The sequence below is a fragment of the Schistocerca americana genome, chromosome 6 (assembly GCF_021461395.2).
Source record: "Schistocerca americana isolate TAMUIC-IGC-003095 chromosome 6, iqSchAmer2.1, whole genome shotgun sequence".
NCBI lineage: Eukaryota > Metazoa > Arthropoda > Insecta > Orthoptera > Acrididae > Schistocerca > Schistocerca americana.
In genome coordinates this window covers 482,777,304-482,802,316 of record NC_060124.1, presented here as the reverse complement: position 1 = coordinate 482,802,316, position 25,013 = coordinate 482,777,304, and the positions used below count along the sequence as shown (strand labels likewise).

The following is a 25,013-nucleotide window of genomic DNA, read 5'->3' as shown; positions in this document are numbered from 1 at the left end:
GTCTGATACTGATGTGCGGATTAGCTGCGACAGCAGCTAAAACACCTACTTGGGGATCATCATTTGTTGCAGGTCGTGGTTGACGTTTCACATGTGGCTGAACACTTCCTGTTTCCTTAAATAACGTAACTATCCGGCGAACGGTCCGGACACTTGGATGATGTCATCCAGGATACCGAGCAGCATACAAAGCACACGCCCGTTGGCCATTTTATCACAATAGCCATACATCAATACGATATCGACCTTTTCCGCAGTTGGTAACACGGGTAATGTATCACGAAGCAAATACCGTCCGCACTGGCGGAATGTTGTGTCATACCACGTATTTATACGTTTGTGACTATTACAGCGCTATCTATCACAAAGCGAAAAAAGTGGTCCAACTAAAACATTCATATTTATTTACGTACTACACGAATATGTAATAAAAAACGGCGGTTCCTATTTAAAAAAAACGCAGTTGATATCCGTTTGACCAATGGCAGCGCCATCTAGCGGGCCAACCATAGCGCCATCTGTTTCCCCCTTCAAGCTAGACAAGTTTCGTCTTTGTAGATTTTTCGTTTGATGCTTATTTCGTGAAGTATTTGGCCCGGTCACAATCAATGGACCACTCTGTATGTCCAGTATTCCCTACCACAATACATCGACATATCAAAACCGAGATGGCACTATTGAGCTCCAATATTTTTATTTTATATTACAATTTTTGCGCTATTTTCGGTAAATATATGAAATTGTTCTTTTGAAATTGTAGTAGAACGCAATTTTCCTTTCACTGAAGGAGTCTTACTACTCTTTGAGCTCCCATGACGTCCAATCTTTACCTTTAAGTGTGAAGCAAGTATAGGTGGAACAATGAAGAATTATGGTTGTGCTGGTGGTTGTGGTGAAGGTTTGAATGGAATAACAGGATTTCCCATGTGGTGAAACAGCACACCATTTGCATTAAAAATAATTTTTAACACAACTAGTGTGATACTTTCACATCGACATTCATCAAAAACAGTTTCTGAAAATGAAGACCATAATCTAAATGACATGATTGGTTTCTGTGGTGGGCGGAGATGTGTGAGAGTATTTGCTGACGTAATCGGCGCTCGGTGCTACCAATAGAACCTGCAACGTTTAACTTCACCACGCAATTTTGACATTAAAGCTGGTAGGTCGCTGTAGTTTGCAGAAATGAAAAAACAGGGAAGTCGGCATGAAGCGTTCCTGACAAATCCGATATCTGACGAAACGGATCGACGGATCCGTCGGACACCCTTTATTGCGCCACTTACACGCAGTAACTATTGTTGGCTAAGTAGTTATCGCCAAGCCTGAATGTACATCATCTTCCTATCAGTTCTTGCTCCAAGGAGGATAAGCATGCAGCTAACTTGTTGTTATACAGAATATCTAATAATAAATCAATACTTAAATATGCAAACATAAAAATATATCTATACTTATTTCGAAGTATCGACGGCTTATAATGATACTTCGTTAAATGTCGATATATCGGAATCCCGATATTTTTGAAAACATCAACAGTCCTAGATACGATTCGTATCTGCGTACAGAGTCCGTTCGTATTACCCAGAGATTGTTTGAACTGAAATTTCTAGGTGTTCGAACTCCTTGTCGTGATGCAGTTCACAAATTAGTGAAGAAATTTCGTCAAACGTGTAGTGTTCACGGCAATGAACGTAAACTATGATGTACAATTCTCGTAAAACCTCATGTAGATCACATTACACAGTAGCTGGAAAATTCCCCTAAAAAAATCTCTTAGACTTTTTCACAGCAAACGCAACTTTCTCGCCCCTCTGTACAAACAGCTGCTAAGTTCTTCATTTGTGTGATCATAGTGTCCGTAGTTGCTTTATAATTCTTGAGGGTGGAAAAACAAAGATGCGCTAGCAGACGGCATTTCCCGATGTAAGCGAGAAATCAGCCGAAACATCACCGTAAGTACAAATCAACCTACTCTGAACTAACTGTTTTTCGATCTAAAAACAAATCAAAATGTAAATAACTTAATTACAGACCACTGATGATGCTTTACCTCAATAAAGCGAAACGCGTCTGGCGAAAAAAAAAATCACGCAACGATAGAACAAAAATACCCTCAAGCTGCTAAGTTACTTGGGTTAAGCCCTATACAGTAACAAAAGTGCAGGAACTTAAACCTGGTAATCCCACGCACAGGGCTAGATTTTGCGAATGGGTTCTGGAACAAGTGCAGCGTGGTGTGTCGGATCCTTACCTCACTCTGTTTTCAGACGAGCCTCGATTCTGCTATAGAGGTGTGTTAATTCCCAGAATTGACTACATTGGAGCGCCGATGATATACTCTGCTTTATGCGGAACCGCAACACCATCAGAAAATAAGGGTGTAGGGAGCAGTTAGTGGTGACACATTAATAGTGCCAGTCTTTTTATTTTTTTATTATTTCTTTACGATAGAGTCAACAGTGAAAGATATGTACAAAACATTTTGCAAACGTTTTTTAATGAACTGAGTGAAGGAGAAAGAAGCTTCTCCATTTTCCAACATGATTCGGCAAGAACTCGTACGCCCAATGTTTCTTTGTATGCAGTTCACGATTTGTTCAATCGTAGAGTCATTAGCAACAACAACTGGCCCGCTCGAGGTCCCAATTTAACCTCGCCCGATTTATGTTTATGGGGAGCGCTAAAGGATAGAGTCAACATAATAAATCCCCACACGTTGCAGGAAGTCTAGGGTAACATACGCGAGTCAATTAATTCAATTACACAAAGCAAATTACATCTTGTGATGAATATTTTCTTGAGTACATGTCAGGAATGTGTGGAGAGCAACGACAGGCAGTTCCGGCATCTCCACGCGTCGCATGAGTGAGTAAAAGTTTTATCTGCATGTATTTTAAATTTTGTACTGCGGTAGTAGACGAGCGACACAGCATTTGATTCGCCGGGCAACGGAGCGCTCGCTATCGGTCATTCACTGCCCAGTGCACGTGGTCATCACATAAATGGTACACCATGTATTACTCGTATTTTTATCTCTAGTATTGAAGTAAATGGAAACATTTTTAATGCACCCAACTGCGTGTGCATTAGGAGGAGCGGCACCAAAACTCACTTTACATCCAAAGAGAAACCGACCTTCCCAGACATTTCTCCGGGATGGCTGACGCAGTCGGCCACACCGCCACGGCCGCTAATTATCCAGTGGGCCGCAACCCTGACAGAAGGGCATGAGCCGCCAAGAGAGGCTGTGCTGTGGCTGCCGGTAGCGGCCGCCCGCCGTAACGACCTTGTCATTCCGTCTGCCCTGCCACCGCGGCCTGAGGAAGCAGTAGTGACTCCCCTCCCCTAACGGGCCGCTCAGCCGGCTGCTGGACACTGATACCACTCCACCAACCTCGACTAAGAAGGCCTTTGGTCGCCCATTGTTGGCCACTTCCTCAATCCCACCCCTCTTCCAACTTATCTGTCGGTTCCATCCTTTCCCCAAGGGTACTCGGCATCAGAGAGCAATTTCAGTTGAGAGTACTTTAAAATTTGAAAAAAAAAGAAAGTACTGAAATAGCTTTTAAAACAATTTTAACATATCGTAACAAAAATCTCTCTTCTTACAGCCACGACAAGTAGTTTAAAACCCACGAGCTTTCGGCAGGCACTCCTAGGCCACCACCCTATATGGCGCTGGAGCGAGCACTAGTGACGTCACAGAAGGCAGTGCTGCTGTATAAGGATGGTAGCCGCAACCAAAAGACAATCACCAATTGACAATAGCCGAGCAGTACTCGGACGAAAGCTCGTGGATTTTAAACTACTTGAGGCCGCTGGAAGATCATGAGAAATTTGTCAGTACACATCGTTGCGAAAACATGCATTCATAAATTTTTATTCATAGTTTATTATTCAGTCCACGTTGGACATTTTTGTTTACACACAACTAGTTTCATTTTCCCTCGATCATTTTTAGAACTAAAAACAAAGAAAAACTAAATATGGACACCCTATAATTTCACAGAAAGTAAAAAGTAGTGTACGTAAATATTCAATTTACAATGGGCGTTCAGTAGTAATGCAACACTTTTTTTTCTCGGAAATTTCGGTTGAAGAAATGTCGAATTTCCTTCTAGTTTCGTAAAGTTCCTTTAGGTGGTGGCGCTGTATGTAGCCTTCAAAATGGCGTCTGTAACGGAGGTGAGTCCCAAGTAGAGAGATGTCTTTGAGTTTCTTTTGGTGGGAAACTAGGGCATCGCAGGTATTCATAGCCCTTTCCAAAATGTCTGCGGGGAGCTGGCAGTAAACAAAAGCACGGCGAGTCGTTGGATGTGGCGCCCGTCATCATAGAAACAAGATCACGCAAACTTGTCCGACCTCCCGGGTGCAAACTTGTCCGAACTCCCGGGTGGGGCGGCCGGCCGCACGCAGCTCTAACTTTTACGAAGTACTGCCCTCACGAAGGTAAAGAAAGGACTTGTCCGTCGCCACGAAAATGCGAACGAACTTCTCCTTTCCATGTCTACGTAAGGCCTCACACAAGTCTGCGCACCCGAGAGTAGCTCACAGAAACTCCAATGGACGGTTCTTCCTCATCCACCCTACAGCCTGGATCTCGCAGCTTCCGAATTCCGTCCGTTTGGTCCAATGACGAATGCACTCCGTCGGAAGCAGTATGTGGATGATGGGAAAGTTATTGACGCAGCAAGACGTTGGACCCGACTTCGACCAGTAGAGTGATACCATGCGGGCGCACAGGCTCTTCCAGTTAGCTGACGTATGGCCGTCGCATTGAATGGAGATTATGCTGAAAATTATTGTTTTGTAGCCAAAAGAATGGGGCGTAGTGTGGTGTATCGGGATCCTGAATAAAATCAACTTACTTTCAGAAAAAATGTGTTGCATTACTCATTGAACGCCCGTCCTATCTCCATCAGAACCACACATCAGACTACTGTGGTATGCAACTTTTGTCCATGTTTTAAACAGTAAACTTTTTTGAAGGAGGGGAGAGGAGGTGGAAAGGGGAAGAGAGTGCGGGGAGAAAAGTGGAGAGAAGGGAATTGAGAGAGGGGAAAGAAGACAGGAAGGGGGAGCAGGACTTACATTTGGAAAACATTATAGAGCTTTCGTAAAGCCATGATGGAAATGAAAGAAATGCTCAGGAGTGGGTTTGAAATTCAAGGTGAAAATATATCAGTGATACGATTCGCTGATGGCATTGCTGTCCCGAGTGAAAGTGGAGAAGAACTGCATGTTCTGTTGAATGGAATGAACAGTCTAATGAGTGCAGAATGTGGACTGAGTCTAAATCGTAGAAAGTAATGAGAAATAGCGGAAATGAGAATAGCGAGAAACTGAACATCAGGATTGATGGTCACGAAGTAGATGAAATGGGCATTCCTGGCTGCTACTATCAAAGACAGGCCTTAATTTTGGAAAGGAATTTCTGAGAATGTACGTTTAGAGCACATATTCGTATGGTAGTGAAACATGAGTGTGGGAAAACCGGAACAGAAGAGAATAAAAGGTTGGTTGGTTGGTTGTTTGGGGAAGGAGACCAGACAGCGTGGTCATCGGTCTCATCGGATTAGGGAAGGATGTCGGCCGTGCCCTTTCAGAGGAACCATCCCGACATTTGCCTGGAGTGATTTAGGGAAGACTCGGAAAACCTAAATCAGGATGGCCGGACGCGGGATTGAACCGTCGTCCTCCCGAATGCGAGTCCAGTGTCTAACCACTGCGCCACCTCGCCCGGTCGAGAATAAAAGCATTTGAGATGTTGTGCTACAGACTAATGTTGAAAACAAAGCTGACTGTTGTGGTAAGGAATGAAGAGGCTCTGCGCAGAATAGGAGAGGAAAGGAATATGTGGAAAACACTGACAACGAGAAGGGACAGGATGATACATTATCTTTTGAGACATCAGGAAATGACTTTCATGGTACTAGAGGGAGCTGCAGAGTGCAAAAACTGAGGAGGAAGACAGAGACTGAAAAATACATCCAGCAAATAATTCAGGACGTAGGTTGCAAGCGTTACTCTGAGGTGAAGAGGTTGGGACGGGAAAGGAATTCGTGGCGGGCCGCATCAAACCATTGAGAAGCCTGATGACTCGAAATTGCTTCACCAGTATTAGTAGTTAACAGGGAGTTCCATGGGTACCCGACAGAGCGAACCGCAACTTGGATACCTGCCATTTCAGGAGAGTGCACGGCCAGTTTTGCTATTTGACCTCATATCAGTGCCTTAAAAGCTTTATCTTCTCTCTTCTGTGGCACCACGCTTTCGAAAGTCTGCTGGAACACTCAGAATTAACATTCATAGTGGAGGGCCGCCTTGAAATTCGAGGGTTGTAATGACCGGAGTTGGTTTCGTAGCGTTGCGAAGAACAAAACAAGTGTGTGTGGGGCTAGCAATAGCTCGAAGATTATTGTAAATTGTTGAAAATAATTTGCTTGGTCACAAAAAGCTAACCGATCCCGAAATTGCTGAACTAACATTGTTGTTTCTAATAGTGCTTGAATACAATTACTTGATGTTTAACAATAAATTATATATCCAGCTTTCTGACAATTGCATGGGTAGTCCCCTAGTCGGAATTTTAACTGACATTTCCATAAATTGCCACGAAGAAGATTTCTTTAAAAGCGTTTCAGACTTAAAAAGTAACATTAGCTCCTACGGCTGGTACGTTGACGGTTTAATTTTTGTGCTCGAACCTACTTTATGAAGAATTAGATCAACTTACAGTAAGTTGAAAAAGAGAGTTAGTTGGAGGGTGAGCGACAGGATGCTATATATGTGAATATGATAAACCTCTTCCCTCAAAAGAATTTCTCTCCTTAATACCCCTTCCGTGTTACCACAGGTGGCGTGACATTCATCTCATTTGTACTAATACTGCAGTACACCCAAGGTGCCTATTGGCAAAGTAAGAAGCCTGCATTTACCTTCATTAAGTAGTGCACCGGAACTCCCACACAATCATCAATTACAGCCTTCAGTCGAGGTATGTCCGCAGAATTGCGAAGTAGAACCGTCACGTCATCCGCGTATGCGCGAACGGCTATAGTCCCTCCGGAAAGCGTCCAACCTTTAAGCTGGAATGCCAGCATCCGAAGTAGGGGCTCCAGAGACAACACAAACAAAGGCATTGACAGCGGGCTTCCTTGAGGCACATCCCGACGGACAATTATCGGGGGAGTCATTTGGCCATTAACCACCACCGAAGCTGAAATACCCGTACAAAGATTTGAGAGCACTCGTCGTGCGTCAACAGTAAAACCAACTGCCTCCAGAATCCGAAGCAAAAAGTAGTTGTTAACAAATGCCTTATCAAAGTCTAGGGCGCAAGGGACGGACATGACAGCATCAACCGAAACCACGTCACGATACTCGATTACTAGAGTAAGAATGGTACGACCAGGTACGCAGCTTTGATGTCTGGCAACAATCATCTCCATCAGGGCCGACATCCTACTATTAACTGTCCTCGCCACAGTCTCACAATCAAAGTTTAGTAAAGCAATTGGGTGAAAGCTATCAGGAGAAGCTGGCCCAGGGCGTTTCGGGATTAAACAATTTTTCCCACTTTGAACGAGGTCGGCACCACTCTATCCTGTGACACTTCGTTCAAAAGAGACTTAAAGGTAGCACCCAACAGCGGCCAAAAGCGCACGTAAAATTCCTTGGGAAGTCCATCCAGACCCGGAGACTTTTGAGAAGGCGATCCTACAATAAGTTTGTAAACTTCCTCAGCCTGAAATGCAGCTAATAGCATAGCATTATGTTCAGGTGTAATTGTCGTATCCAAGATACTGACAAGTGGGTCGAAAAAGGTTTCATTGGACTTACCGATGTCGTAAATGTCTACATAGTATTGGTGTAAGACACGCACTATATCAGCTTGCTCCGATATGATACGTCCATTATTTGTCGTGACAGAATGAAACCAAGTGCGTCGGCGACGGGTCTGATGCCAAAGCAAATGATATAAGGAAGTCAGTTCTTCCGTCACCAATGATCGTGGTTTGGATCACATTTTCAACCCTTTCACTCGTATTCTTTTCAAGGTCAACAAGTTTGCCCTTACACGCCTAACATCCGCTATTCGCAGAGGGGCGTGATCCGCAGAGTCATATTGTTCACCCAGGATGGAATAGTAATATTCGTAATTTCTCCGAAAGTCTAGCGCTTTGGCAGCACAAAATACTATCAAAGTTTGCCTGATCCTCGGTTTTGCAGGCTGTGTTCACCAGTCAAGGATGGAAGAGCACTTCCCCTGGACCGTAGAGTACGCTCCCACACGGCTCGCATCACGTCATTGAGAGAGGGGTCAGCTAAGTGAGCGACGTTTACCATCCACGGAGTGCGATACAATTTAACTGGTTGCCGTTCTAGATTGAGGGTTGTAGTCACAGCACGGTTATCCGTAAAGGAAGCTGGGATGACTTAAACATTACGAATGCAATCGCGCAGGCAGTCTGTTAAGTAAGACCTATGTAACCAGCTACTAAAAGTCGCAGTAAAGTGAGTAAATTTAACTGACGTCGGGTATTTACATAATTTCAGGCGTAAGGAGTGGACCAATTCATGTAATTCACGACAGAAATTGAAGTTTGGAGATTGAACTGCGGGTCGCAAAACACTTAAATTCACCACCCAACAGATTACCCGGAGGACTCTTACGCAACAGATAAACAATACCTTCTTCATAAAAACGCGTTCGATTCACTGCGCGACCACTGCCAGATCGAGCATATAAAAGAACCAAGGTAGTATTAAAAAGTTGACAACCTATGCCCGTGCCAGAATCCAACATTTCCACCTCAACGATAGGAATGCCTTCGCGAAAAAATAAGGCGGTCCCCGTAGAATATTCGGGCGCTACTTTAAGGATCGTACGAAAGCCAGGTAAGGAGAAATGCCTAAATTACACCTCCAGTAATAAGAGTATGTCCGCACATGAATCATAAATGAACTGACGCAGCGAAGCCAATCGCAAATCTGATTCCACACGATTAACATTTAAGGAAAGGAATGTGTAGGCTGGGACCATTGATGACAGCTATAAAGGGTTGTATAGGAAGTGTCCGAGCAGAATTAGGTAGACAGTTGAAAGTCATGGTCCATGGCGGAATCCACAGAGGAATCAGACATCGGAGGACCAGAACCCCGTCATCGCAACCTTTTTTCTTAGATTTCTTATGTAACACCACACGGTCAGGTTGTATACGCTGTTTCTGTCGGCTACGTGGCATGGCGGCCTCTGCAGACGGAGGTGTGGGAGGGGTCATAAGGCACAGTTTACCGCCCTTCTGAGTTAGGGTCATGCAATGCTGTTCCAGTCACTAAGGCGGAAGTATTCTGTGGAACAGCCAGTGCAAGAGGTCATACTTGGTCGCTAATTTTATTATCCTCGGGAGTTAACGGTAGTCGAAAAATTCACGAAACTGTCGGTGGCTGAAGACGAAGGAGCAGGAAGACATTGCATTGGCTCAGACTGTAACGGAGGACACAAAGACGAAAGGGGGGATGCCGCTCCCTCTCCACACACAGGCAGCAATCGATGCGGAGGAGGTTGACGCAGAAGGCACAGCCATATCCTCACCATCACCATCCTTAGTGCGACGTCTATTGTTTGTTACTGTTACAGGTCCTATCCTGGGGCAACAGGATTGTGAAACTGTCGCGGAAATATAGGCAGAAAGTCATTGACACGATTATCAGAATTGACTTCTTGTTCATTACGATCCGAAGCAGAACTAGGGCCGACGGCCGCAGGGGAAGGCACAAGATCAGCAACCGTCAATTTGCGACGCTGCACTAATGACGGCTTTAATACGAAAACCCTCCGCGGGCAATTAGACCGAATGTGTCCACTTTCATTACATAAGAAACAGGTTCCTTCTTGACCAGTACACATGACACGAACGCGGTAATCACACACTTGTAAATGCGATGGAATATTGCGTTTGACATGCATTTCCGAGGAACGAATTCCACTGAACACTGTAATCTGGGTTGAGTAGACCAGCGTTCACGACGGACCTTTTTCACGTTACCACAAGGAGTTAATGTTGCTTTAGAAAGTTGACATCAACTTCCGGTGGGAGGTTGAACATTCGAACATTGGTATATTCGATTCCAGCATCTGCGAGTGATACCATACTAACGGAATTATCGCGATGCTTGAACGGGACTCGAGAACCATGTCGCGACAGCAATCTTTCAACGTGAAGGGTGCAAGATACCCTCTCTTCCAAACTGATACTGTTATTACTCAGCTTAGCCGCGCGTCCGTAGAGGGTGGTATATGTGACGTACAGTATAACTGGTCGGCATTTCCACCCGGGCCGGCCGAGGTGGCCGACCGGTTCTAGGCGCTACAGTCTGCAGCCGTGCGACTGCTACGGTCGCAGGTTCGAATCCTGCCTCGGGCATGGATGTGTGTGATGTCCTTAGGTTAGGTAGGTTTAAGTAGTTCTAAGTTCTAGGGGACTGATGACCTCAGAAGTTAAGTCCCATAGTGCTCAGAGCCATTTGAAACAATTTCCACCCGGAATTTGCGAGTGTAACTCGGACCTTCCTTGATCCGCCTTGGTGGGTCGTGTCGTAGGATTTCCTCCTACCTGTGCGCGGTGCAGCTCTCGTAAATGTCGTCCCGTGCAGATTCTCCATTGGCACATTGGATGTCTCTGTCGGTGGAAGCTAATTATCTGAAATTGCTGTCGATCAACTTTGGTGTATCTATTTACTAGAAATTAACATTCAGAATGCCGTAATATCACTTTTTATTCCTATTAGATCAATAATAAAAGTGATATTACGGCATTCTGAATGTTAATTTCTAGTAAATAGATACACCAAAGCTGATCGACAGCAATTTCAAATTTTATTCCTATTAGATCAATAATCCCCCCCCCCCCCCCCCCCCCCATGAACCATGGACCTTGCTGTTGGTGGGGAGGCTTGCGTGCCTCAGCGATACAGATAGCCGTACCGTAGGTGCAACCACAACGGAGGGATATCTGTTGAGAGGCCAGACAAACGTGTGGTTCCTGAAGAGGGGCAGCAGCATTTTCAGTAGTTGCAAGGGCAACAGTCTGGATGATTGACTGATCTGGCCTTGTAACAATAACCAAAACGGCCTTGCTGTGCTGGTACTGCGAACGGCTGAAAGCAAGGGGAAACTACAGCCGTAATTTTTCCCGAGGGCATGCAGCTTTACTGTATGATTAAATGATGATGGCGTCCTCTTGGGTAAAATATTCCGGAGGTAAAATAGTCGCCCATTCGGATCTCCGGGCGGGGACTACTCAAGAGGATGTCGTTATCAGGAGAAAGAAAACTGGCGTTCTACGGATCGGAGCGTGGAATGTCAGATCCCTTAATCGGGCAGGTAGGCTAGAAAATTTAAAAAGGGAAATGGATAGGTTCAAGTTAGATATAGTGGGAATTAGTGAAGTTCGGTGGCAGGAGGAACAAGAGTTTTAGTCAGGTGAATACAGGGTTATAAATACAAAATAAGATAGGGGTAATGCAGGAGTAGGTTTAATAATGAATAGGAAAATAGGAATGCGGGTAAGCTACTACAAACAGCATAGTGAACGCATTATTGTGGCCAAGATAGATACGAAGCGCACCCCTACTACGGTAGTACAAGTTTATATGCCAACTAGCTCTGCAGATGACAAAGAAATTGAAGAAATGTATGATGAAATAAAAGTAATTATTCAGATTGTGAAGGGAGACGAAAATTTAATAGTCATGGGTGACTGGAATTCGAGTGTAGGAAAAGGGAGAGAAGGAAACATAGTAGGTGAATATGGATTGGGGCTAAGAAATGAAAGAGGAAGCCGCCTGGTAGAATTTTGCACAGAGCACAACATAATCATAACTAACACTTGGTTTAAGAATCATGAAAGAAGGTTGTATACATGGAAGAACCCTGGAGATTCTAAAAGGTATCAGATAGATTATATAATGGTAAGACAGAGATTTAGGAAACAGGTTTTAAATTGTAAGACACTTCCAGGGGCAGATGTGGACTCTGACCACAATCTATTGGTTATGACCTGTAGATTACAACTGAAGAAACTGCAAAAAGGTGGGAATTTAAGGAGATGGGACCTGGATAAACTGAAAGAACCAGAGGTTGTACAGAGTTTCAGGGAGACCATAAGGGAACAATTAACAGGAATGGGGGAAAGAAATACAGTAGAAGAAGAACGGGTAGCTTTGAGGGACGAAGTAGCGAAGGCAGCAGAGGATCCAGTAGATAAAAAGACGAGGGCTAGTAGAAATCCTTGGGTAACAGAAGAAATATTGAATATAATTGATGAAAGGAGAAAATATAAAAATGTAGTAAATGAAGCAGGCAAAAAGGAATACAAACGTCTCAAAAATGAGATCGACAGGAAGTGCAAAATGGCTAAGCAGGGATGGCTAGAAGACAAATGTAAGGATGTAGAGGCTTATCTCACTAGGGGTAAGATAGATACTGCCTACAAGAAAATTAAAGAGACCTTTGGAGAAAAGAGAACCACTTGTATGAATATCAAGAGCTCAGATGGAAACCCAGTTCTAAGCAAAGAAGGGAAAGCAGAAAGGTGGAAGGAGTATATAGAGGGTCTATACAAGGGCGATGTACTTGAGGACAATATTATGGAAATGGAAGAGGATGTGGATGAAGATGAAATGGGAGATATGATACTGCGTGAAGAGTTTGACAAAGCACTGAAAGACCTGAGTCGAAACAAGGCCCCCGGAGTAGACAACATTCCATTGGAACTACTGACGGCCTTGGGAGAGCCAGTCCTGACAAAACTCTACCATCTGGTGAGCAAGATGTATGAAACAGGCGAAATACCGTCAGACTTCAAGAAGAATATAATAATTCCAATCCCAAAGAAAGCAGGTGTTGACAGATGTAAAAATTACCGAACTATCAGTTTAATAAGTCACAGCTGCAAAATACTAACGCGAATTCTTTACAGACGAATGGAAAAACTAGTAGAAGCCAACCTCGGGGAAGATCAGTTTGGATTCCGTAAAAACACTAGAACACGTGAGGCAATACTGACCTTACGAGTTATCTTAGAAGAAAGATTAAGGAAAGGCAAACCTACGTTTGTAGCATTTGTAGACTTAGAGAAAGCTTTTGACAATGTTGACTGGAATACTCTTTTTCAAATTCTTAAGGTGGCATGGGTAAAATACAGGGAGCGAAAGGCAATTTACAATTTGTACAGAAACCAGATGGCAGTTATAAGAGTCGAGGGACATGAAAGGGAAGCAGCGGTTAGGAAGGGAGTAAGACAGGGTTGTAGCCTCTCCCCGATGTTGTTCAATCTGTATATTGAGCAAGCAGTAAAGGAAACAAAAGAAAAATTCGAAGTAGGTATTAAAATTCATGGAGAAGAAATAAAAACTTTGAGGTTCGCCGATGACATTGTAATTCTGTCAGAGACAGCAAAGGACTTGGAAGAGCAGTTGAATGGAATGGACAGTGTCTTGAAAGGAGGATATAAGATGAACATCAACAAAAGCAAAACAAGAATAATGGAATGTAGTCTAATTAAGTCGGGTGATGCTGAGGGAATTAGATTAGGAAATGAGGCACTTAAAGTAGTAAAGGAGTTTTGCTATTTGGGGAGCAAAATAACTGATGATGGTCGAAGTAGAGAGGATATAAAATGTAGGCTGGCAATGGCAAGGAAAGCGTTTCTGAAGAAGAGAAATTTGTTAACATCCAGTATTGATTTGAGTGTCACGAAGTCATTTCTGAAAGTATTCGTATGGAGTGTAGCCATGTATGGAAGTGAAACATGGACGATAAATAGTTTGGACAAGAAGAGAATAGAAGCTTTCGAAATGTGGTGCTACAGAAGAATGCTGAAGATTAGATGGGTAGATCACATAACTAATGAGGAAGTATTGAATAGGATTGGGGAGAAGAGAAGTTTGTGGCACAACTTGACCAGAAGAAGGGATCGGTTGGTAGGACATGTTCTGAGGCATCAAGGGATCACCAATTTAGTACTGGAGGGCAGCGTGGAGGGTAAAAATCGTAGAGGGAGACCAAGAGATGAATACACTAAGCAGATTCAGAAGGATGTAGGTTGCAGTAGGTACTGGGAGATGAAAAAGCTTGCACAGGATAGAGTAGCATGGAGAGCTGCATCAAACCAGTCTCAGGACTGAAGACCACAACAACAACAACACATCAATAATGGAACACGCATGTCACAAACTACTCGTAACCGAGAGCATGGCTACCGTCGAACAAGACAGGAAGAGCTCTAACGCCGACTGCCGACTTTGGCGCGCAGTTCGTATCTCTTACTAGTTTCGTCACAGTTCTTGGATTTCCGATCAAGTTCGTACTTACTAAGATATGCATTTGTTAATGAACGGGTGTGAATTTTCACGAGGCAAAATTATGACAAATAGTTTTAAACATTCAGAGGCTCCACCTAGTATTCATGTTGTCATAAATGACTTTCATTATTAAAAATAAATAAACAAAATCGGTGACTTTGGCGCCAAGATAGCGGTACTTCCCGTCATGTATATTTCCCAGGCTGACGCTTGTTGCTACGGTCCAGCGCCGAGCCCCACCCCACTGCGCGCGACATATGGTCGCTTCGTCACCTAGCCAGCCAGCGTGGGAAATGCTCTCCGACTCATGGCCGGCTACGGCCTGCAGCACTTCCTAACTATCGTGAATACATCAATAAGAGACAATAATTTATTAAAACTGGTAAAAATGTCTTCCTCACGTAAGAGGCACCTTACAAGGGGATCCATAAATTTCACGTGTAACACGTACTCGTCTGCATCAAAATAAGCGGTGTGGACCTGATCAGAGTTCACATGAATTGTATCGACAAGCCAGTCGTGGATTTCTAGAGACCCGGGCTGCACGTGTCGCGTTGTTTTATCGAAAGTAAAGCTCACAGCAGCTTTTCGTGGAAACCATGGTAGTCATAGCGGAGCAGCCGACGCCGCTGCAAGTACACGAACACAAACATACAGTAAAGGCGGAGCGGCGGCGCTACGACTCACTCGCCAGACAGAACAACACTAACGAGGAAAAGTTCACACAAGCGCCGCTGCGGCACGTGAAGTAAACAGGAGCATTCCCGCTCGGCACTCGAAGCGGAACTGCGCATTAGACCGCGCGGCTAGTCGGGCGGACTTTCTTGCTGTTACTTTGAGTGTAAGAAAATGATTAAACAGACTTCAGAATGTGCCGTAACCAAACCTTTTCAGATAATTCTATCCTCGTTAATTAATTCAAAGTGAATTATTACTCCATTATACCCGAAGGTTTTACAGGTAAGAGATAAATAGATAAATTTGATTGAAACTATAGCCAGTAATAACGTCTTTACTATACCGCATATTGGGTAATAAAACTGCTAAAAATTTTCACTCTAAGAGATTACAAACTGGAAAAAGAAGGAAAAGAGGCACGCAATTTTTTTTCTTTCATACAGTTTCTGGGAAACATTTCACATAACACAACCCGCTTCGCACTGAGAAATATGGGGGTAGAGATTCGTTTCCAACTAACAACAGTCTTGGAAAAAATATAATTCATTTCTTAAAGCTTTATGACGAACCGTTTTCTCATCCTGGCACCTACAAAATAAGGTGTAATGATCTTCCCTGTTTCTAAATGGACAGACAGGACAGGTCATTCAGAGCTAGAAACAAAGAACATGTATTGGGTAAAGGAGGCGGTAACGTTCATAGTTCTACTTTTGCCAAACATATAATGTGCACACCGTCTATTAAACTGGAAGACACTGTGAAAGGTGGCTACACTGAGTCACAGCGCCAGAGATTCAGCCAAAGAGTATTATTCAGCCGCCTCCACTGGCAGTAGAGATGGGTCGAACTCGTTCATTCCCGTGAACTACTTCATCCATTTCACTCTTTGCCGTGAAGCGTTCAAATGAAGTAGTTCATTCATGAAGTACAGAAGCCTGGCGAAGTTGCCCAGTTCGCCGCTCAGCCGCGGCTGCGCTCGCTTCGCCTCGCTCGTACAATAAAGCTTCGTAATACTTCATAATTTTACCAACAGATGGCCGAACTATGCAGTAAAGTGCACGCAACGTTTTACGCTCTTACAGCGTCTGAGTTAACTTAAATAGAGCATGGTCGAAGGGGACAAAGGAAAGATAAACAGAGGAGCCTGTCACATATAAAGAAGGTATTACATTTTCTCATGACGCGCCCAAAAAAGTCTTTGTCTGCCAAATTAAACATTATTTGTTGTATTCATGGACTGAAAACTAGGGCTACCAACGAAATGCAGTCCAATTTTATGTTCCTTTTAAAACTTAATCCAAAATAGAATGAGTATTTTTACCACTGTCACAAAGTCTATATACCTACGTTAAGTAATTATTCAGAAGTTTTCCTGTAGATTTTATTTTTGTTGAGAATAATAACCCTCCAGATTCAAAACATAAACTGTCACCTGTAGTCATTGGTACGATTTCAGGTAAAATCCCTCTTTCAGTGTTATTAACAAAACTCTTATTTTCATGTTGGCTGTGCATGCTCACACAGCCAGCCTCTTCGTTTGTATCTTTAATATTCATTTGTCTGCAATCGCTGCCAACGGTAGGCTACTCGTAAACGCGAAGTTTAACTGCACAAATAGTCACGGGTAATGATGTCAGCACTGCAGGAAGCAGCTGACGCTGCATTCTCCTCGCCCCTCACCTCCCCAAACCCTCGTAAACCTATTGTTCCCCACAAACACCGCGCGATTCGTCGACGGGCAATGGAGGGAGGACTGAAGTGGAGGGAGGCTGAGTGACGTAGCGCCGATGTAGTGGGTGAGGGAGAAGGGGGGGGGGGGGGGGAGAGAGTGAGTGAACTAGAAAAAAGTGTGAGTGTGCTATTTGTGAAGAGTCTGAAGTACCAGTTCATTGAAATTGAGTGGTTAGTTCACACTTCACTGGATTGAAGCGTTCATTTGAACGACTTATTCACGAGCTCCCCATCACTAACTGGCAGTGCTTGTTCAGATGTTGCTGTGGGCAGTAGTAGTAGTTCTGAGGTTCCCGTAGTCAGTGCTTGTTGCGACGATGTTGATAGCAGTACTAGTTGTGAGCATGTCGTGTGCAGTTGTTCTGATGGGCTAGACAGCCGATGCTGTTCGATTGGGGATGTTGTAATGATCAGAGTGTATTTTTCGTCAATATATATGAGGTAATAAAAAAATTTTTGTATTTCAAATTTCCTAAATAACAATGCTTCTTGGTCACAGGCTCAGTCAACAAAGCATCTGGCTTGTGTTCATGTATTAGAGTGTAATTATGATTTCTATGTGCAATCATAGTAGTTCTGGTTTTTTTTATTACTTCATTGTAAATGGCGTTTAAAGCATCTTGTCTTATTGAGGAAGAACCGTGCCAGATGTGTACGTTGAATCACACTTCCACACACAGAACAGTTACACTTGTGGGTGTTGTGTGCTGTCCTTAGGTTAGTTAGGTTTAAGTAGTTCTAAGTTCTAGGGGACTGATGACCATAGATGTTAAGTCCCATAGTGCTCAGAGCCATTTGAACCAAGTTACACTTGTGCTTTGTTGTTTCGTAGCTTTTATAGTTGCTGGGGACTTAATTAATTATTTGTGTTAACGGAAGTTTCCTTTCATTCTTTGTTGCTATTCTATGCAGTCAGATTTCGGAGTAATACTAGTCAGGGCCAACCGGTTACGAGACTTCGTAGCCGGACATGCAGCTACTAAAACTAAAAATATTTGCATTCTATTTATTTAAGCCCCCATGCAACTGTTCACACAGGGAAGAGAAAGGTTTTAGAGTGGACGTGTTGGAGGAATTTCAAATTTTGATGCGCAATTTGAACTGTAGGGGCTTTATTCTTAATGGTCATTCACAACTTAAAAACAGAAATTTTTTCGGTGACTTTCGACCTTTTATTAAATTGACATAGCAGCTATATTGATTTTTCCACAAGATGCTATTTTTCTCAAAGACGCAAGCTGTCGTTGTCCTACTGTAATGTTCACAATTTGCAAAGGTTTATATGCTGTTTAATAATGTTTTATTATGCTACCGTTTATTTAGGCTTCTGTTAATATAATTTTATCAACATATCCGATGTCTTTTGCGGATGGCACCTCTTCTATGTGGGGGCCACCTGGGTGTAAGTTTCCTCCTGGCTTGTCCCTTCTGTTGTTTTATACGATGCACGTCTGCCTCAAATTTCATGTGGATCATTTTTACTGTTGATTAAGCCTTATAGCTCTGCTGTAGCATTTATATGGATCATTTTATTGTTGAATAAGCCTCATGACCTCGTTTCTCTTTTCACGCAATACGTGGCACAAAAGTTTATTTTATATTTCTACTGTACGTTATTTTTGACGTTTCTTCTTGCTGCGCATATGATTTACATGTACTGGTTGTAACATACAGGGTGGTCCATTGATCGTGACCGGGCCAAATATCTCACGAAATAAGCGACAAACGAACAAACTACAAAGAACGAAACTTGTCTAGCTTGAAGGGGGAAACCAGAAGGCGCTATCGTTGGCCCGCTAGATGGCGCTGCCTTAGGTCAAATAGATATCAACTGCGTTTTTCTAAATAGAAACCCCCATTTTTTATTACATATTCGTGTAGTACGTAAAGAAATATGAATGTTTTAGTTGGACCGCTTTCTTCGCTTTGTGATAGATGGCGCTGTAATAGTCACAAACATATGGCTCACAATTTTAGACGAACAGTTGAAAACAGGTAGGTTTTTTAAATTAAAATACAGAACGTAGGTACGTTTGAACATTTTATTTCGGTTGCTCCAATATGATACATGTACCTTTTGCGAACTTATCATTTCTGAGAACGCATGCTGTTACAGAGTGATTACCTGTAAATACCACATTAATGCAATAAATGCTCAAAACGATGCTGTCAACCTCAATGCATTTGGCAATACGTGTAATGACATTCCTCTCAACAGCGAGTAGTTCGCCTTCCGTAATGTTGGCACATGCATTGACAGTGCGTTGACGCATGTTGTCAGGCGCTGTCGGTGGATCACGATAGCAAATATCCTTCAACTTTCCCCACAGAAAGAAATCCGGGGACGTCAGATCCGGTGAACGTGCATGGCATGGTATGGTGCTTCGACGATCAATCCACCTGTCACAAAATATGCTATTCAATACCGCTTCAACCGCACGCGAGCTATGTGCCGGACATCCATCATGTAGGAAGTGCATCGCCATTCTGTCATGCAGTGAAACATCTTGTAGTAACATCAGTAGAACATTACGTAGGAAATCAGCATACATTGCAGCATTTAGCTTGCCATCGACAAAATGGGGTCCAGTTATCCTTCCTCCCATAATGCCGTACCATACATTAACCCGCCAAGGTCGCTGATGTTCCACTTGTCGCAGACATCGTGGATTCTGCGTTTTCCATTAGTGCATATTATGCCGGTTTACGTTACCGCTGTTGGTCAATGATGCTTCGTCGCTAAATAGAACGCGTGAAAAAAAATCTGTCATCGTCCCGTAATTTCTCTTGTGCCCAGTGGTAGAGCTGTACACGACGTTCAAAGTCATCGCCATGCAATTCCTGGTGCATATAAATATGGTACAGGTGCAATCGATGTTGGTGCAGCATTCTCAACACCGACGTTTTTGATATTCCCGACTCTCGCGCAATTTGTCTGCTACCGATGTGCGGATTAGCCGCGGCAGCAGCTCAAATACCGACTTGGGCATCATCATTTGTTGCAGGTCGTGGTTGACGTTTTACATGTGGGTGAACACTTCCTGTTTCCTTAAATAACGTAACTATCCGGCGAACGATCCGGTTCAAAAATGGCTCTGAGCACTATGGGACTTAACTTCTGTGGTCATCAGTCCCCTAGAACTTAGAACTACTTAAACCTAACTAACCTAAAGACATCACACACATCCATGCCCGAGGCAGGATTCGAACCTGCGACCGTAGCAGTCCCGTGGTTCCGGACTGCGCGCCTAGAACCACGAACGATCCGGACACTTGGATGATGTCCAGGATACCGAGCAGCATACATTGCACATGCCCGTTGGACATTTTGATCACAATAGCCATACATCAACACGGTATCGACCTTTTCCGCAATTTGTAAACGGTCCTTTTGAACACAGGTAATGTATCACGAAGCAAATACCGTCCGCACTGGCGGCATGTTGCGTGATACCACGTACTTACACGTTTGCAACTATTACAGCGCCACCTATCACAAAGCGAAAAAAGTGGTCCAACTAAAACATTCATATTTCTTTACGTACTACACAAATATGTAACAAAAGTGGGGGTTCCTATTTTAAAAAACGGATTTGATATCCGTTTGACCTATGGCAGCGCCATCTAGCGGGCCAACCATAGCGCCATCTGGTTTCCCCCTTCAAGCTAGACGAGTTCTTTGTAGTTTTTTTCGTTTGTTGCTTATTTCGTGAGATATTTGGCCCGGTCACTATTAATGGACCACCCTGTATACTATTTTTAGATGTAATTACTTTTTCTGAGGAAGACAGGTTTATATCTGTAGAAACGTAGGTGCAACTTGTTAGATGTATGAGTACCATTGTATCCGTAATAAAAGGACCTTTCTGTCTTTCTTTAGGAGGCAGCGCCCCAGCTCCAACAGCAGAGATGTTCAGTCCACACAGCAACGGCCAGCTAACGACAGCACAGTCTGTCGTCGCAGAACGTGATATGGCGACGACCTGGGATACGGAGGCTGGTGTTTCGGAGCTCACCACCCACACAGCAGGTACGTCGGGGGACACCGTGCCCCCGACCACCACGGAGCTGGGCTGGACGACCCACAGGGACCAGGAAGGCACCACCACCACCACCACCACCACTGGTGACGACCACACGGAGCAGGCAGCGACCACAGAGCTCCGACAGACGCAGACTCAGGCGTGGGAGGAGTGGACCACGCAGGCATCCACGCTCCTCAACGGCGCTCTCGGTGATGTGGGGAATTCTGACTCCCACTACGTCACTGCAGAGTCAGACAGGACGGTGGCCACCGACACGCTGGAGAAGGACGAGCAAGCGTCTGCAGGTGCTGAGCTGCAGTGTCGAGATTGTATGACGCCTGCGGAGGTCCCAGCGGTCGGGACCGAGGAGGAAGCGCTCGAGACGGAAACCAAACCTGCTTCCAGAGACGTCACTGGGCCACAGCTCCACTTGCAGCATCATGCGTACGACCCCGCTAACCCGTATGACCATTTTGACAGTGACAGCGAGGAGCAGGAAATGGAGGTAAGCTCCTGCTCTTTTTTTTTTTAAGCCGCCCGCCATGAATTACCCTCATGTCCCGACCTCATCATCTCAGAGTAGCACTTGCAATCTACGTCCTCAATTATTTTCTGGATATCTTCCAAACTCTGTCTTCCTCTATATTTTTTGTCCTCTAAATCTCTCTCTAGAACCGTGGAACTCATTCTCTGATGTCTTAACAAATGTTCTCTGATCCTGTCCCTTCTCTCTATTACACTACCGGTCATTAAAATTGCTACACCACGAAGATGACGTGCTACAGACTCGACATTTAACCGAAAGGAAGAAGATGCTGTGATATGCAAATGATTAGCTTTTCAGAGGATTCACACAAGGTTGACGCCGCTGGCGACACCGTGCACACATGAGGAAAGTTTCCAACCGATTTCTCATACAAAAACAGCAGTTGACCGGCGTTGCCTGGTGAAAAGTTGTTGTGATGCCTCATGTAAGGATGAGACATCCGTACCATCACGTTTCCGACTTAGATAAAGGTCGGATTGTAGCCTATCGCTATTGCGGTTTGTCGTATCGCGACATCGCTGCTCGCGTTGGTCGAGATCCAATGACTGTTAGCAGAATATGGAATCGGTGGGTTCAAGAGGGTAATACGGAACGACGTCTTGGATCCCAACGGCCTCGTGTCACTAGCAGTCGAGATGACAGGCATCTTATCCGCATGGCTGTAACGGATCGTGCAGCCACGTCTCGATCCCTGAGTCAACAGATTGGGACGTTTGCAAGACAACAACCATCTGTACGAACAGTTCGACGACGTTTGCAGCAGCACGGACCATCAGCTCGGAGACCATGTCTTTGGTTACCCTTGACGCTGCATCACGGCCAGGAGCGCTTGCGATGGCGTACTCAACGACGAACCTGGGTGCACGAATGGCAAAACGTCATTTTTTCCGATGAACCCAGGTTCTGTTTACAGCATCATGATGGTCGCATCCGTGTTTGGCGACATTGCGGTGAACCACATTGGAAGCGCGTATTCGTCATCGCCATACTGGCGTATCACCCGGCGTGGTGATATGGGGTGCCATTGGCTACATTTCTCGGTCACCTCTTGTTTGCATTGACGGCACTTTCAACAGTGGACGTTACATCTCAGATGTGCTACGACCCGTGGCTCTACCCTTCATTACATCCTACATTTCAGCAGGATAATGCACGACCACATGTTGCAGGTCCTGTACGGGCCTTTTTGGATACAGAAAATGTTCGACTGCTGCCCTGGCCAACACATTCTCCAGATCTCTCACCAACTGAAAACGTCTGGTAAATGGTGGCCGAGCAACTGTCTCGTCACAATACGCCAGTCACTACTCTTGATGAACTGTGGTATCGTGTTGAAGCTGCATGGGCAGCTGTACCTCTAGACGCCATCCAAGCTCTGTTTGACTCAATGCCCAGGCGTATCAAGGGCGTTATTACGGCCAGAGGTGGTTGTTCTGGGTACGGATTTCTCAAGATCTATGCACCCAAATTGCGTGAAAATGTATCACATGTCAGTTCTAGTATAATATATTTATCCAAAGAATACCCGTTTATCATCTGCATTTCTTGTTGGTGTAGCAATTTTAATGGCCAGTAGTGTAGTATTTTCCACACATTCCTTCCTCTCCGCTTCCGCGCAGAACCTCCTCACTCCTTCCTTTATCAGTCTATCTAATTTTCAACATTCTCCTTTAGCACCACATTTCAAATGCTTACATTCTCTTCTGTTCCAGTTTTCCCACAGTCCGTTCTACAATACCGTACAATGCTGTGCTCCAAACATACATTCTTAGATATTAATCGTATTTATTGCTCAGATTATGGCTATGTTTGATACAAGTTGATAGTTCTATCGTCGTGATATTCTACCGTCACCCTGAAAGGGTCAGTGAATTGTGCTTCTGTCGTTTCAGTACAGCTGCCGTAGAAGACTCGAGCCTAAACAGAAACTTCGATTCTCCTCTGTTTCGGTTGTCCCACACACCATGTTTCACTACCGTACAATACAGCGCTCCAAACGTCCATTCTTCAAAATTTCTTCCTCAAATTGAGTCCTATGTTTGATACTGATAGACTTCTCTTGGCCAGGAATGCCTTTTTTGCCAGTGCTAGTCTATTTCTGATGTCCTTCTTGCTCCGTCAGTCGGTTATTTTGCTGCCTAGGTAGCAGAATTCCTTCACTTCATCTAATTCGTGACCATCAAGCCTGATAATAAGTTTCTCGCTGTTCTCATTTCTGCTATTTCTAATTACTTTCGTCTTTCTTCGATTTACTCTCAATCCATATTCTGTGCTCATTAGACTGTTCATTCCACTCAGCAGATCATTAATTCCACTCCTGAACCTTTCCTTTATTTCCATTATTGCTTCTTTGATCTACAGCTCGAACAGTAGAGGCGAAAGACTACAACTATAGCTTACACCCTTTTCAAGCCGAGCACTTCGTTCTTGGTCGTCCAGTCTTGGCTCTTGTACATAATGTATATTACCTGTCTCTCCCTATAGCTTTCCCCTATTTTTCTCAGAATATGGAACATCTTGCATCATTTTACATTGTCGAGCTCTTTTTCCAGGTCGACAAACCCTATGAACGGGTCTTAATATTTCTTCAGTCTTGCTTCCATTATCAACCGCAACATCAGAATTGCGTCTCTGGTGCATTTACCTGTCCTAAAGCCAAACTGATCATCATGTAACACATTCTAAACTTTCTTTTCCATTCTCTGTATTGTTATTAATTGTATGTAATTTACTTATATTGTAGCTCCATTCTTTGCTCCCACATACCTTTTTCGAGCTGCAGGCCAAGCCTCGACAACCATCCATAATGGTATTAAGTCATTCACTTTGTTACTACATTGCACGGACACACTCCCAGAGTTGTGAGTTAAGTAATTCTATTTTTACCGCTTATACACTTCTCAATATAGCCTTCCTCCAGACGTATCCATGAACTACGGCTTTCAGAGTTTCGCATTTATGTTTACCTGCAACCTTTCTGATGTCTTCAATCATCTCTCAATTAAATCGATGTGTCAGTCTCTTTTTTTTATCCCTGGAATCCAACATAGAATCTTCTCTGTCTGTCTGCCTACAATTCACCTGGCTGTATATCTACCCTAGGTCCTCCATAATGTGGGCGGCGGCGGTTGAATTTAAGAATCGTCGCCATTTTTACACGAGCCAGAAAATTATTTTTTCGGTCAGCCAGAAAGCGATGGAGAACATACTGACCATAATTTACAGTCTGCACGTCCATTTTATTCTTGTGCTGACTGAAAGGATATGTTCCTGCTTCCTATTTACTCAGTGGGATCAGAAAATATGATTATAAATAAAAGGTTTGAGTTCTAATTGATTAATATATTCAGTAAAAGTTCACATGCACAAACATGGTAATATTCCTGACGATAATAATAATGTCCCTATTAGAAACAGCTCTATTAGCAATTTAGAGGCAACCTCTGCTGTAAGTTCCAAGTAAACTGGTGCATGGCTCTTACTTCTAAACATCGAGTTAATTGCTCGCCAAAAATGTGGATAACAATCTCACCGCTTGCCATGCGGTGCTGTCAACATTACGGGCGCCACACAGACAGTTACTCCCGTGAAATCTAAGCTATCTAGGACGGTGTACAGTCCTCGCGAGTTCACTTTATACTTTTACTGAAAACATT

At 43.9% G+C, this 25,013-nt stretch overlaps 1 protein-coding gene across 1 annotated transcript in view; it reads left to right on the top strand.

The window, feature by feature from the left end:
- The window catches only part of LOC124620225, a 79,989-nt gene that overhangs the window by 11,981 nt on the left and 42,995 nt on the right, over positions 1-25,013 (top strand). Inside the window, exon 3 of the mRNA XM_047146893.1 lies at positions 20,666-21,315. Within this exon, the coding sequence (XP_047002849.1) occupies positions 20,666-21,315 (650 nt within the window). The remainder of the gene's footprint in view (positions 1-20,665; positions 21,316-25,013) is intronic.